At 35.2% G+C, this 15,626-nt stretch overlaps 1 protein-coding gene across 1 annotated transcript in view; it reads right to left on the bottom strand.

The window, feature by feature from the left end:
* The window catches only part of DYNC1I2 (dynein cytoplasmic 1 intermediate chain 2), a gene marked incomplete at its 5' end in the record, with an annotated part of 50,959 nt that extends 36,595 nt beyond the window's left edge, over positions 1-14,364 (bottom strand). Inside the window, 3 exons of the mRNA XM_082841552.1 lie at positions 410-500; positions 11,764-11,881; positions 14,218-14,364. Coding sequence (XP_082697678.1) covers positions 410-500; positions 11,764-11,881; positions 14,218-14,364 — 356 coding nt within the window. The remainder of the gene's footprint in view (positions 1-409; positions 501-11,763; positions 11,882-14,217) is intronic.
* Positions 14,365-15,626: the final 1,262 nt, after the last annotated feature.

Raw genomic sequence — 15,626 nt, 5'->3', positions numbered from 1 at the left:
ACAGAATTAGGCTGTTTAACTGAATTGTTTAGGTTTTCAATTACTGAATGGAAATTAAGCATAATACAGTAGAGAGGTTTTACACTATTTGTACCCAAAACATTCACCTAATAACCAATACAAAATTTGCTTAAACAGAAAAATAATTTTAATGAACACTTCTATTTTTAATATAAAATAATCATCATAAAATCAGTTAACTAGTCAGTACTCAGTTAATCAAGTGTGACAGTAAAATATTGTTTAAAAAATTTTCCCCCCAATTTACAACAAACAATTTCTGTGCCATTTAGATTTCAAAATGTTAGGACTAACTCAACATAACTATTCAGAGTCCCTGTACAGCACTGACAGTATCTGGGCACTAAATGCATTCTATCATTAAAATACTGAAAGAAAATTACTGTACCTAGATCCCACTGCGCCATCTCCAGAGTCTTGGCTTCCAGCTTCGCTTGGAGTGCTCACAGATTTGGAGGATGGAGACATAGGAGGAGGGACTAAATAGTGAAATAGACAGGTATCCGCTGTTACTACACGGAGAGGTTGCTCAGCTTATGACGTTTCAAAAGTAATTTAACATGAAGTAATTAACAAAAAAGAAAAAATAATGGCAAACCAAAAAACAAAAGTACATGAATGAAAATGAACAGTAGAAAGAAGAGGAGAAAGACAAAGTTAACAATGCATGCTGACGATTCATGCAATTTCTCTGGCAAAATGCATTTGGGCTTTATATTAAAAAAAAAAAGCAAGATTATGGAAGGATGCATCTTCATCTCGGCCAACACCAAATGTGGGTACTAATTTTCAAAGGAGATCATTCCTTCTCCCTTTTCTAATTCTTTGCTTTTAAGATCACCAGCTCATTTCTAACTAGTGTCAAATCAAAACTCTGAATTTTGCTTCAGAAGTCGTTTACTGTCTGGTTTTCTGAGATTTATTTTAAAATGTTCATTTTTGTCAATTTTTTCTTTCAAAAAGAAATTGATGTCTTAAATGATATTTTCCCCTCACCAAAAATAAAAAGGGCCAATTTAGAGAAATGACTATCACTAAAGGAATGGCTCCTTTAAAAGTCCATTAGTTTCCAGCAATTTGGGAGAAAAATGCAAACAGGCCATAAAACAGCATGCCTTCTAGACATGATGCATAACATAAAGTGATGCATGCAACTTAAACAAGGCAAGACTTAATGGTAACTTCCTTACCCCAGTATTCAGAAAAAACTGAAGTGTACAGACAAAGATACAGACACCCAAAATATTCTTAATCCCTTCTTATAGAAAAATACACATTTTTCATAGTATATAAAACAAACAGCAAATGCTTTCCCCTAACCTGTCACTTTTAACATTATATACCAGCAGCTGAACGTGCGTATTTCATGCTATTACATTTGTAAAACTTTTTGAAGATCATCACTGCCATCTTCTGGTTAAATTTTACCATAAATGACCCCAATCCCAAGTATCTTTTAAAAATAATTTTTCAATGTACAATATTAAGTGACCAATATATTTTATGTCGTGCTGCAAGCCCTTCTTTTAATAGTTTACTGAAAAGAAAGTAAGTTCCTAGTTATATAGAAACCAATCTAAAGAAATATGTATTTAATTAAAAGTCTGTGTTTTTGGAATAGTCACATTCACTGAACCCTTAAAATTATGTTTAAATGTTTATATATGCTTCAGTAAAAAGTGGGTTTGCTCATCTAACAAAATGCACAAGTATAGTATAATGAATTACATCTTAAACATAGGTACGAAACTGATCATCCTTATTTTTCAATGCCAAATTCTATTGGAAACCAATAAAAAGATTAGAAGAAAAAAAATCATAGCTAGAATGTTTGTTTCCTGAGATACAGTGGTTAATTCTTGCTCAAATTTCAAAAGACCATAAAAACATAATAAAAGGTTTCTAATTTTGTGATTAAATCTCTCAGAAACAATGCTAAAACCAGATTGCCTTCATATAATTCACATCATGATACCACTGTGCTAGGGGCTGCATGTATAACTCATAGCTAAACAAGACTTGTATCTGAAGTAAAAGAATATTAATGTCCCCTAATTTCCCTTAGGTTACACTTTTCCTCATCTTTTTGTCCACCACTCACTGTGAGGCATCCCCTAGGCGTCTAAGTTCCAACTGATACAGGACAGTGGTTTGTCTACTACATTGTAAGCACAAATATGTTTATTAAATTATTTAGTATAAATTACTAAATATTTAGTAGTATAAATTTACTACTAAATATTTAGTAGTATAAATTTAATAAATTTATACTACTACAATGTTTTCATATTAAAGATTTCCAAAGAAGAAATTTTGAATTCTTTAAATTACAAAGTTAACTTCAGGCTTAGGAAAATAATTTTTCTAAGTATACATACAGGAAAGATTTGAGAAAAATAGTAATATTCCTATCAATTTAATTATTTGTGATAAATTATAAAATTCTTTTCCAGTTAATGTTTTTTCCCCTTTCTGGTGACTTCAAATATCTATGATTCCACTTAATATGTTCATCACCAGTATCTTAATTGGTTAAGACTACATTAAAAGAAAAATACGTTACCTCAAATCCTTTATGAAAACAGGTTAAATAGTAATTGTACATACATAAATACACTAAACTAGCCAATCCTCAAATAAAAGTTTCAGAAATAAAAAATAAGTTACACGGGTGATGCAACCAAATTATCACTGTTTCTCAGCCAGAAGCAAGATAAATCACCATAACTTCAAATTTGTAATTAGATAAAAATCTCCATCCCAGAACTATATTCTTTCAACCAAAGATAGTTTTCAAGCCAGCTGATAAGAGACTAATTAAGGACTCAATGTTATTATCTGGCCCATCAAATTCATCTTTCAATAATAAATAATCTATACCACAGAAGGGACAAACCTGGAAAAAGAAAATTACTATCACTGAAAAAGGAGGAATGTTAACAGGAAAAAAGGGAAAGGTAGTACTAAAATATGGTACTACCATATCTTAACCCAGTTAGTCTAGAAAAATCAAAGAATACAGTAATTGCACAATAAGGCAATGTCACTATATTCCCAGACTCCAATAAATGATCCCCCCAAATGAATACAAGCATGCATTCAGGGAGGTTAAAAAAAAAACTAAATAACTCATAGTCTCTAAAATCTCAGAAAGGGCTTAATTCTAGAGTTCATTTTTTTTTTTTTTTTTTTTTGCGGTACGCGGGCCTCTCACTGTTGTGGCCTCTCCCGCCGCGGAGCACAGGCTCCAGATGCGCAGACCCAGCGGCCATGGCTCCCGGGCCCAGCCGCTCCACGGCATGTGGGGTCCTCCCGGACCGGGGCACGAACCCGTGTCCCCTGCATCAGCAGGCGGACTCTCAACCACTGCGCCACCAGGGAAGCCCTAGAGTTCATTTTTAAAGATGGTTTAAGAGTACAATCAGCTTTAGAAATAACATAAGCTATTATTAATTAGCTTTTGCCAAATATCTGAGATATGATTTGCATAGTAAGAACAGTGATTCAATCAGATTACCTTTACTCCACAGTTCTGTATATAAAATAGCCTAAAACAAGGCTTTAAAAATGGTACAAAAGATTTAATATTAACATATATGAGTTAATCATGTGAATGTTTTTCAACTTCTTAGAAGTTTAGAGCAAAGATACCTATTTCTTTCTTAGAAAACCAAGGAAGAAATGTAAACTAAAAGACAGATCTACACCATGGCATTCACTGATCATGCAAGTAATACTGAAAGGCTGTGACTCTGATTCTTTATGACAGAAAGACCACCAAGAACCATGAAGGCCTTTCCTGCTAGCTTAGATCTTGGCCTCCCAAGGATATAAAATTAACACTACTGCCATTTAGCCTGTGAAGGAACAACCAGAAATTTTAAAACCACAAAGGACCTGGGAATGCACCTAGATTTAGAAACCAGAGTTAAGTCTGAGTCAACCACTCAGAACTATACCGAAGTCTCAGAGATGAACAAGGATGGTGCCCAGCTCATTTTTTTTTTTTTTTTTTTTGCGGTACGCGGGCCTCTCACTGTTGTGGCCTCTCCCGTTGTGGAGCACAGGCTCCGGACGCGCAGGCTCAGCGGCCATGGTTCACGGGCCCAGCCGCTCCGCAGCATGTGGGATCTTCCCGGACCAGGGCACGAACCCACGTCCCCTGCTTCGGCAGGCGGACTCCCAACCACTGCGCCACCAGGGAAGCTCTCAATTACTTTTTAAGAGAAAAAAGTCTCTAGCAACAAGGGGCTCTTGCCAGGAAGAAGAACCTAGAAAAGGTGGACAGCCAAAGAAAGTAAATGTAGGGAGTGGGAGTATTGGCAGAGCACAAATGGGAAGAGAGAGCTTCTGAGATAACCAAAAGTTGTGAGGCCCCTTGTAGCTCATCTATCTATGATACTCAGCACTCAAACACAGTCCGAGTTACACAGTAATGCCCTCTTGTGGATACAAGTGCTCCTAGGCTGGAATATTAACATTTAAATATCTGTTTAATTTTTCATACTTACTCTTTTTGTCCTAAAGACAAACCTTAATTCTCTGACACAGATATAGAGAACAAACGTATGGACACCGGGGGGAAAGTGGCGAGGGGGGCAGGTGGTAGTGGTGTGATGAATTGGGAGATTGGCATTGACATATATACACTAATATGTATAAAATGGATAACTAATAAGAACCTGCTGTATAAAAAAATAAATAAAATTCAATTTAAAAAACCCTTAATTCTCTGAAATATTAGTTTCTCCTTTTCATATGACCCCTTCTCCTGATAACTTTAAATATCCTCCCCTTACCTCCCCTAAATGTTTCCTTTATTCTCTTCAATGTAATTCAGAGCATCAGATAAATTTTTTTAAAGAAATTAATCAAAATAAAATTTTATAGCATTAAAATACTATAAGGAACTGTTCTTAAAATTAGGCTAAACTTGAAAAAATGACTTGATAACATGGAAATCATTCTATCTAAAAATCAGACTTACTAGTTAGAGAAATAAGTGCTAGGGATGTGATGTACAACATGATGACTAGAGTTAACACTGTTGTATGATATATAAGAAACTTTAAGAGAGCAGATCCTAAGAGTTCTCATCACAAGGAGAAATTATTTTTCTTTTCTTTTTATTGTATCTATGAGATGATGGATGTTAACCAAACCTACTGTAGTAATCATTTCACTATATATATAAATTAAACCATCATGCTGTACACTTTAAACTTACACAGTGATGTATGTCAATTATTTCTCAATAAAACTGGAAAAATCAGATTTAAAATATTCAAAAGTTACAAGGGAGGGAAATAAATGAAGCAATACTTGACTACTGAACTTCTTTTGTTTATTCCTAATAAAAAAATTGATTATCACACCAATCGATGTACTGTGTCCTACTGATACAGACTCAGGCTACAGAGTAATGGACAAAACCTATTTTCATCTCTTTACAAGATGGTTAAAACAGTAAGTTATACATACAAAAAGAGATTCACTTTATTTATTTTTTGACCATCAGTGTTTACTAACTCCACATTTGATAAAACATGTCTTGAAAGTTGTGCCTAAAATTAACTTTCTGAAGACTGGCCACTTAAATTTTGTTAAAAAAAAAAAATCAAGCCATACTTCTTTTGTGAAATATTCAAATGTCAATTTCCACTATGCATTTTCCTGAAATTTAAACAAGATTTTGTTGTTACTGCTTTTAAAGCAGATGGCTTTTATTTGGTCTTACCAGGTGGATAGACACATGACCTAATAATAATTGAACAAACATTTAAGTGTCTAGTCTGTGCTGGACACCAGGGATAAAAATGTAATATACTGTTCCTGCTCTCAAGGATCTCTGACAAAAAACAATCAAATGATCAAATAAATAAGAAACTACCAGCAAAGAGAAGCTAAGAGAGGTTTTATTAGCTGTCTCTTTTTTAAAAAATGAATTCTTTTCAGCAGAATTTTTTTAAAAAAGGGAAAAAGTCCATTTTAGGTAAAACCAGACTGATGCTTTTAATAAATCCTCTTGAATATTTTAGTGGTGTTTTTATACTTACTTCTACAATTTAAAAATATTTAATAAATACATTTGTAGTGAAAAGAAAAACAAGTATCCATCCTGGGTCGTGATATAAAATGTATTTTTATTGTTACTGTCAAGAAAGTTTGATAGCCACTGCTTTCACCTGTATCCTGTATTCTCCAGGTCTTATTTTAAATAAATACAGGAAAGATCTTTAGACATTTGTGAGAAAACAGAAGGTGGAAAACTGCACAACTCATTTAATGAGGGTACTATAACCATTATAATAAAACCAGACAAAATACAGTAAAAGGAAAAAAACTATAGGTCTGACTCTCTTATGAGTATAGATGAAGAACTCCTAAATAAAATATTAGCAATATATAAGAAAAATATTCTCATAACTAAAATGGGTTTATTCCAGAATGTAAGCATGCTTTGAAAACCTACCAATATAAATTATCATATTAATACATCAAAAGGGAAAAAAAAAGCATATGATCATCTCAAAATACTAGGAGACCTATGAGTTTGTCGTACATATTTTGGTGATTTTAAAGGATGTCAAAATTCTTTGTGAATGTGGGCTGGACTTAGTAACTCTCTTTCCATAGACAGAATGTGGCAGAAGCAATGTCCTCTGACTTCCAAGGGTAAGGATAAAAGGATAGCTTCCTTCCGGCTCTCTTTGTCTTTGGATTGCTCACATTGGGAGAAGCCAGCTGACATGCTGCAAGGATACTCAAGTAGTTAGTTCTATGGAATGGCCCACGTGGATAGGAATTCAGGCCTCCCACTAACAACCAACACCAACCTGCTGGCCACGTGACTGAGCAAATCACATGGCTGGTAAAGCAAATCCTCAAGCCCCAATCAAGCCTTCAGACGACTACAGCTCTTGACTGACATCTTGACTTCAACCCCATGAGAGACCCTGAGCCAGAACCACTGAGCTAAGCTATTGCCAAATTCCTGACTGGCAGAAACTGTGAGAGATAATAAACGTTTATTATTGTTTAAAAAAAATATCAAACCGATACAAAAATAGAAAACTTGAATGGACTATAACCATTAGAAAAACTTGAAATGGTGAGTAACTCCTGCTCTCCACTATCCTCTGGGGAAAAAAAGCATAATCTGAGGCAGTTTTACAGTTGAATTCCACCAAGTATTTAAGGAACAGGTAATATCTATCTTTTACAGCTGTTCTACAAAATAGCAAAAGAGAAAGCTATCCAATTTATTTTAAAACCATAACCATGGTGGCCACTGAACATGAACAGCACAAGAAAATTATAGGCAAATTTCATTTATGAGCATATACACAAAAACCCTAAATAAAATATTATATAATCTATTCTTTAAATACATGGAAAAATTCATCTGCCACACCTGGATATGACTATTAGTAACTAAAGTGAAAAAAAGTAAATATGTGTTTTGCTTTTCTAACAGGAAATGCATTCAGGGTAACCAAATAGCCCTAGTTACTGAGGGAAACCTCCCCTTTACAGAAGAATTTCAGTCAATAAATGTAGAAGGAATGATGGAATTATAAAAATAATTAAATAACTGATTTGGAAAAGATTCATCAGTAAGTATTAAAACTACTTGGTAAACAGTTGACCGAGAAATGAATATTTCCATGGTACCAAAGTATCACCTCCAGATATTACTTGCTAGTCCAAAGGGAAAAAAAGTAACTACAATGGAGAAGCCTGGCTGTCAGAATTGTAACCCAGCGATCAATCCTGACATCACTGATAACAACCCAGACATATGTGCTACTGATGTGATACAATATGAAGTACACAGAATCATCTATGAGATCTTCTTGCCAAAGAGGTTCAACCTGAAGCTAATCAAGCTTTTAAAATCTAATTTCCAGTTTAGAGAAAATATAAAGGATAGAGGAACAAAAGCTTAAATGTGAGAAAACCCTCAGAAAAACCCAAGAGGCGAGACATTCTAGAGACCAATTGGCCCACTCTCCTCAACCAGTCGATGACATGGGGCAAAAAGGAGTATGTGTGTGGAGGATCTTCTAGATTTAGAAAGACTAAAAACATACAACTAAATGCAACATATAGTGCAGGAAGGTTTTCAGGGGAAGCTTAAGAAACTAATTTTTTTTGAGGGGAAGAAAAATTTTGTGAAGCTATGGCTATTTTGAAAAAGATGAAAAAAGAAGGGGCCATTTTCTATAAAAGAAATTAGAATATACTAATATAAAGCCACAGTAATTAAAACTGTGTGTTAACAGTATAGAATCAGACAAATGGGTCAACAGTGAACATACAGAGCCCAAAAATGCCCATGAATATATGAGAACTGACTGAATGACAAAGTTGGCATCAGAATATCAGTGCGGGAAAGATGGACTATGTTTTAACAAATGGTATTGAGAAAATTAGTTAACTATATGGAGAAAAATTAGGCTGGATCCCTACCTCATATTATATTCAAAAATATAACACAAATATCTAAAGGTGAAGGATAAAATAATAGAGAAAATGTAGGAGAATATATTTGTATCCTCAAAGTAGGAAAGGATTTCTTTTCAAAGAAAACCAAAAAAAAAAAAAAAAAAAAAAAGGTTATAAATGGTAGATCTGACCATTATCGAAATAAAGGATGTGAACACATCAAAATGAAGGATTCTGTTCAATAGAAGATACTATGATGGACGCAACCTAAATGTCCATTGACAAAGGAATGGATAAAGAAGATGTGGTACATACATACAACAGAATATTACTTAGCCATAAAAAAAGAACAAAATAATGTCATTTGCAGCAACATGGATGGACCTAGACAGTGTCATACTGAATGAAGTCGGACAAAGACAAATATCATATGATATTGCTTATATGTAGAATCTAAAAAAAAATGGTACAAATAAACTTATTTACAAAACAGAAATAGAGTCACAGATGTAGAAAACAAACTTATGGTTACTGGGGCCAGGGGGCAGGGGGGGAGAAAAGGGGAGGGATAAGTTGGGAGATTGGGATTGACACATACACACTACTGTATATAAAATAGATAACTAATATGGGCCTACTCTATAGCACAGGGAACTCTTCTCAATACTCTGTAATGACCTATATGGAAAAAGAATCTATAATAGAGTGGATATATATATATGCATAACTGATTCACTTTGCTGTACAGCAGAAACTAACACAACATTTTAAATCAACTATACGCCAACAAAAATTAACAAAAAAAATACTATGAACAGTTAGTAGATGATAGACTAGGAGAAGGTATTTTTTAGAAGACTAAAACAGACAAAGAAGTCCTCCCTTAAGTACAAGCAACTCCTACAGCAAGGTAAAGAACCCTAATAGTAAAGGGGCAAAGGACATGAACATGCAATTCGTAGAAGGGAAAATCTGAATGGTAAATAGTTATATGAAGAAATGGGTCAATCTCACTGTAAACAGATAAATGTATATTATGACATTTTGACATACTACTTTACACTCATCAAGTAGACAAAAACTAAAAAGTTGGATAATATCAAGTTATGTGGATATAGTGAAACAGTTACTTTCTCATACACTGGTAGCAGGAGCATAAACTTACAGTCATTCTTGAGAGTGGTATGTAGAACCTAATAAATGTAAGTCAGCCTACACACAATAAAATAGCAAGTCAATTCCTCAGCATACATTCCAGAGGAACTCTTCCACAGTCCTTTCAAGGGAAAAGAATATGTTCTTTGCAGTGTTGCTTGGAATAGCAAAGCAAAGAGACAGAAGCAATCTAAGTGCCTATCACTGGGGAACAGATAAGTAAAATATAGTATATAACAGAATATTGTGTACCAGTCAGAAGTGAATAACTAGATCTATATGTAACAACATGGGTAAATCTCAAATACAATGCTGCTTGAAAAAAAGGAAAAAACAGAGTGAGACATATAGTACAATGCCATTTATGTATATAAAACATACACACTTAGATATATGAAATCTTAAAAAATGTCAACACATGTTGGACAGATCAAAAGGACGTATGTTAAAAATCCAAGAATGGGTACTTAATGCAAGACTGGAAAGGACAATGGAATGGGAGATGGGAAATGAGGGTGAAACACACACACACACCACACACACAACCACACACACATACACGAACATACAACTAAAGAACAGTCTTTCAAGAACAGGTGATGGAAGTGGGCCATAAACTGAGAAATCTGAGCAAGAGAATTTAGTGAAACTGAAGTCCTAAAAAGAACAGAAAAGGGAAAAAAAAAATCCTATAGGAAAAAAACAAAGCTAAAGGCTCATAAAAAAATGATCACTTAAAGACTATATAGCTGGGTTTCCCTGGTGGTGCAGTGGTTAAGAATCTGCCTGCCAATGCAGGGGACACGGGTTTGATCCCTGGCCCAGTAAGATCCCACATGCCATGGAGCAACTAAGCCCATGTGCCACAACTACTGAGCCTGTACTCTAGAGCCCGCGTGCCACAACTACTGAAGCCCGCGCGCCTAGAGCCCGTGCTCTGCAACAAGAGAAGCCACCGCAATGAGAAGCCCATGCACTGCAACAAAGAGTAGCCCCCGCTTGCCACAACCAGAGAAAAGCCCGCGCGCAGCAACGAAGACCCAATGCAGCCAAAAATAAAATAAAATAAATAAATTTATTTTTTAAAAAAGGACTATATAGCTAACAAGCAACTTGGTTTAGTTACTAGGGTATTTTTTTAACAAGATAAAAGTATTCTAATTCATTTACTTTTAAAATTGCAATACGCCACGGAAGCTTATAAAGACATAAAAATTAAAGTACTTTAGTCTTCACATTTTACCAATAAGGAAAAGGCAAATAAGCTGAAAGTAATAACAATGAAGCCGACCATGAAAGTAACCAGCTTTTTCATCTTGAAACCTTTTAGAAATTGTAGCTCTAAGACAGTTATATTGCAGTTTACAATAGGCATACAGCAGATACTACTTCTGGTATTTGTCCCCTGGACTAGATGGAATTAGCCCACAAACTAACCCTGAAATTTTAGGTCCTTAAATGACAAAGCCCATGTCAAACTAAAATACTATGTAACAGCACCCAGCTCAGAATTATTTTAAGTAAGCATTTAATGCTTTCTTATATGTAACCAGATTGTCCTCAATACCTCTATTATTTCAGCTTTTTGGTCTAGTATTGCTTTAAAGTGAACAGCCCAGAAAAAGAACAAGAATAAGTGAAACTGCTGCCATAATAAGCTACAAATATTATTTCCCTTATTAGCATTGAGAGCAGAAGGCTGTAAGCTTCTCCTTCCACTCCTATACCTTTGAATACTGATATACTTTTAGAACTTTGATTCACTATACCTCTCTTCAACCTATAGAAAGGATTATAGAGTTAAGATCAGTAATCACAGTCATTTTTGGGCTTAATATAGTATGGCACAGATAACTTGTTCAACAAATGTTTGTTGAAATAAATTACTGATTTAACAAGAAAAGTCAATTGGTTTATGTTAATAAATATAGCCTTGCAGCTCTTCTGAACAAACCAAATAACCATATAATTAGCACATCTGAAAAAAGTCAATTCCAAATGAATTATAAGATTAATGATTTTTAAGAGGCACAAATAAGAAAAATATACAAAATACATTAAATCAACTCATCTCACGTATGTCTGGGCTGAATAAGATATATGCCTATCTCTTATAAATGGATATATTCTTATCCTTACCAATGGGGGATTCTGGAGTTAGCCCCATGCTTTGAAGCAATGCTTCAGCTTCTCTTCTTTTTTTTTCAAGATCTGATTCTTCTTGCACAGGAGCAGCTGCTTCCTTCTTCTGATCAGTCTAAATTTTTTAAGTTAAAAATTTAAATTTACATACGGTATGAAACATTTCTGTTTGCAAAAAATATAAATTTTTTTAAATAACATGCTAATACTGTATACTTCTGGAGGTAGACTTAGTTTTGAATACACATTATAGTCATTAAATGAAAATCATTCTCAATAGAGTTTTAGTAAGAATCTACAAATGATATGTATTAAATTGATCCTTAAAAAAATTTTTTTTAATTTATTTAATTTATTTATTTTTGGCTGCACTGGGTCTTTGTTGCGGTGCGCAGGCTTCTCATTGCAGTGGCTAGTCTTGTAGCAGAGTATGGGCTCTAGGCACGCGGGCTTCAGTGGTTGTGGTACGTGGGCTCAGTAGTTGTGGCTTGCAGGCTCAGTAGTTGTGGCGCACGGGCTTAGTTGCTCCGCGGCATGTGGGATCTTCCCGGACCAGGGCTCGAACCCGTGTCCCCTGCATTAGCAGGCAGATTCTTAACCACTGCACCACCAGGGAAGCCCTAAATTGATCCATTTTTATATGTAATCAAGGAGTTCTCACAAAAATTTTCTGAACAGATAAATTCAAAAAGCATAGTCAATTTCTATTTATTTACAACATGAAATTGCTATCCATGGTCAGGAATTGTGGAAATCTCACAAATACATAAATACCACAACACTATGAAGAAAAAAAAAAGACTGAATCATTTAAGAAATAAAAAATTTTAAATAAATGAACAATCTGATTCATTGAAAAAGTAGAAGTACCTCAAACTTCTTTATGAAGTCTTCAGTGTCTTTATTCAACTTTATGTAAAGGATGTTTGTCAAAAATTCATCTGGAGACAGGTTTTGTTTTTATTTTATAAACTACAGGTCTTATTTTTATGATGATAAACACACGGTTTGGTTTGGTAAAATTAAAATTTACTCTTGCATAGCACAAAACATTTTTTGTCATTGAAATTTTTGCCAACATTTATTTCAGCCATTTATAGTTTTAGCAAAATCTTCCAGTTAAACTAGATAAGCCTCAACACTCTCAGATCATCCAAAACATCTCAAGTGAAATTTAAGCCTTCAAGGAAAAAGTTTTATATATACACCTCAAAAGTCTTTTTCAGCTAGACAACTATTACTCATACAATCGTCTGCAGTAAATTTTGTTAGTCATAATATTCTGATACCATTTTAACTTAAAGAAGTCATCAGAAAATTTCATCAAAATAGCCAAACAGACTATATTATCAAGTAGACACTTTACCTGTATATAACAATATATTAGTAGACTCACTGTTCAATAGTATTATAATTGTAATGTCTCTGGTAATGTTTGATAACCTTTAAATCAGATATAAAGCATGTAATAGATATCCCTTAGGGCCACCTATGGCCATCTTTAGAAAACAAAACCAAATTTGCACTCAGCCCTGAAGGGTTTAAGGCTACACATACTAGTTTGGAATGGCTCTGCCAGTCTGACTCATGCTTCTATCTGTTGGCTTTTCATCAAATGGAGAACTTTAAGGTCCAACCCTCTTATAATAATGGATCACAAAAAGGTTCAGAATAAACTAGAAAATTCTTCAAGTACAGGCCTTTACAGTATCATAGCAATGCTGTACATAAATTGCACCTTCGGTTTTTCTTTTTCCCTAAGAGATTCCTGGAAGTCTTGGCTATTGTTTAGGCTATCACAGAGAAAAACTTCGTACTGTCACACTGAGAACCAACTATCTTAACACTGGCCATTTAAAACATCTATGATAAAAGTATACAAATCTGCCTAAACAGTTTCCATAGAGATAAATGTACATTTCAATACAGGAGAAAGTAAAATATCTCCAGCTCAGGGTCAATGTATATTTGCCATACATGATGAAATGGTGATGCCAAAAATCAGAAGATGTAAGTACCTAGTCCACCTTTACAATAGTATCAAACCCACTACTTGGTAAAGATATTTCAATGACTAACTCATAATAAAGGAGATACGATCAGTTAAATAATCCCCTAATCAATTAATAATCTATTCTATATTTCTCTTTGCCATTATTTATTCCAACAACTAGCAGTTCCGACGAGTAAAATATTCAGGTAAGTTCAAAGTCCAAACTAAGTTATGATGTATATGCCATGTTTTATGAGCTATTACAAGGCAGATGCCCCTTACTTTATATAATAAACATATCCCTAGAAGACTAAATATGCATACTGAACTTTTCACCTAAAGTGCTATATTTGCAGTCACAACTGCTGGAATTTTAACTATTCTAAAAGTATTACATAAAGGTATGAGTACTTAAAATCCAATTATTTTATATTATCTTTAAAAAAAATCAAACATACTTCTTTTTTTTTCCTTTCTTCTTCTTTCCTCTTCTTTTCCTCTCTTATTTGAGCCAACCGCTGCTTCTTACGTTCCAACTCTGCCTTTAATTCACTTTTGTCAGACATGTTTGCGACCTTAAGAAGCATATAATCATTTACAATCATTATTACATTGGTAAAAGCAGCACTCTTTAAAAAAAATTAGTCTTTCAAGAAGAGAACTGTCTCGAGAGGCCATGTAGTTCAATGCTATCTAAAGAGAACATATAAACTCTACTTTTAAAATAACGGAAGCACATATATTACTAAGACCTGAAAAAAATTATCAATATAAACAAACGTGTATAAAAAATAAATACCCAGAATTGAGCATAGTAACTAGCACCAGTAAGCTCTTTAATGTTCACATGCTCAAATTCAACACAATATCTCTGGCTCTTAGAACAGAGGACACGGGCTGGCATTAAAGGCTAAGCTATATGACACAGATCAAATCTATCAGAGTTTTGCATTCATTCCTAGAAATTTGATAAAACAGGCGGTCACACAGAAAATTTCTATAAATTCTAAAACTACCATGTAATAGTAATATTAAGAAGAAGAAAAACACAAATATTACCACCAATAACTATTAAATATACTTAAAGTAAGTACGTTTTTAGTCAAAGCCCAACAAAAAAGTCTGACCGGATAACTACATACAGCTGTCAGGTCCGCTCAACCTCCTAGAGGCCGGAGCCTCCATGATTGACGCGTTCACTTTCTTAAAACTCCAAGGAAGAGAAAGTCTCAGGAATTTTGTGCTACAACCTCCGCGTTCGGGTACTTTCAAACACACACCAAGTAAAGGAAAACGCTGTCAACGCAAGTAATAGCGACCTTATTTATAAAATGGAGTAAGGCGAAAAGCAGTCACTTCTCCCCTGGGGTCACGGCCAAGAGGGAGCGGTGCAGAATAGGTCCGGGGGAGGAGGCCTCGAACTAGCCTCGAGGCTCCTCGGGGCACCTCCGGAGGGTCCAGAAGGGAAGGGAGTGGACTTGTCTCCCCTGGCCTCCCTGAGTCACCGCACCTGGTTCTCCCCGCCTCTCCTTCCCGGAGCCCGGCCCGGGCGGCGCTGTCAGCAGGAACTGCCAAGCCGCCCTTAGAGTCCCGACGTGAGACACAGCAGACAGAAGGGCCTAGAGGGAAGGACAGTCAACCCACCTGTTAGATGGTGGGATGGGGAAGGGTCCAACTGCCAGCAACTTTCCAGTAACGTCCCTCTCCTTTGCCCCCAAAGGCAACGGTCGCGGCCACTAGCTCCGCAGCTTTCCCCAAGCACACAAAGAGGGATGGGCGGCGGCTGCTACGGCGAGAGCTGAGGGACAAATGGCTTCACCACAACGAGGTCGCTCCCAGAAAGAAAGGGAGGGGCCCTGCTGCGGAG

This window comes from Leucopleurus acutus, assembly GCF_964270905.1.
Source record: "Leucopleurus acutus genome assembly, chromosome: 6".
In the NCBI taxonomy this organism is placed as follows: Eukaryota; Metazoa; Chordata; class Mammalia; order Artiodactyla; family Delphinidae; genus Leucopleurus; species Leucopleurus acutus.
The sequence above is the reverse complement of the archived record's forward strand: the minus strand, read 5'-3'. Positions and strand labels throughout refer to the sequence as shown.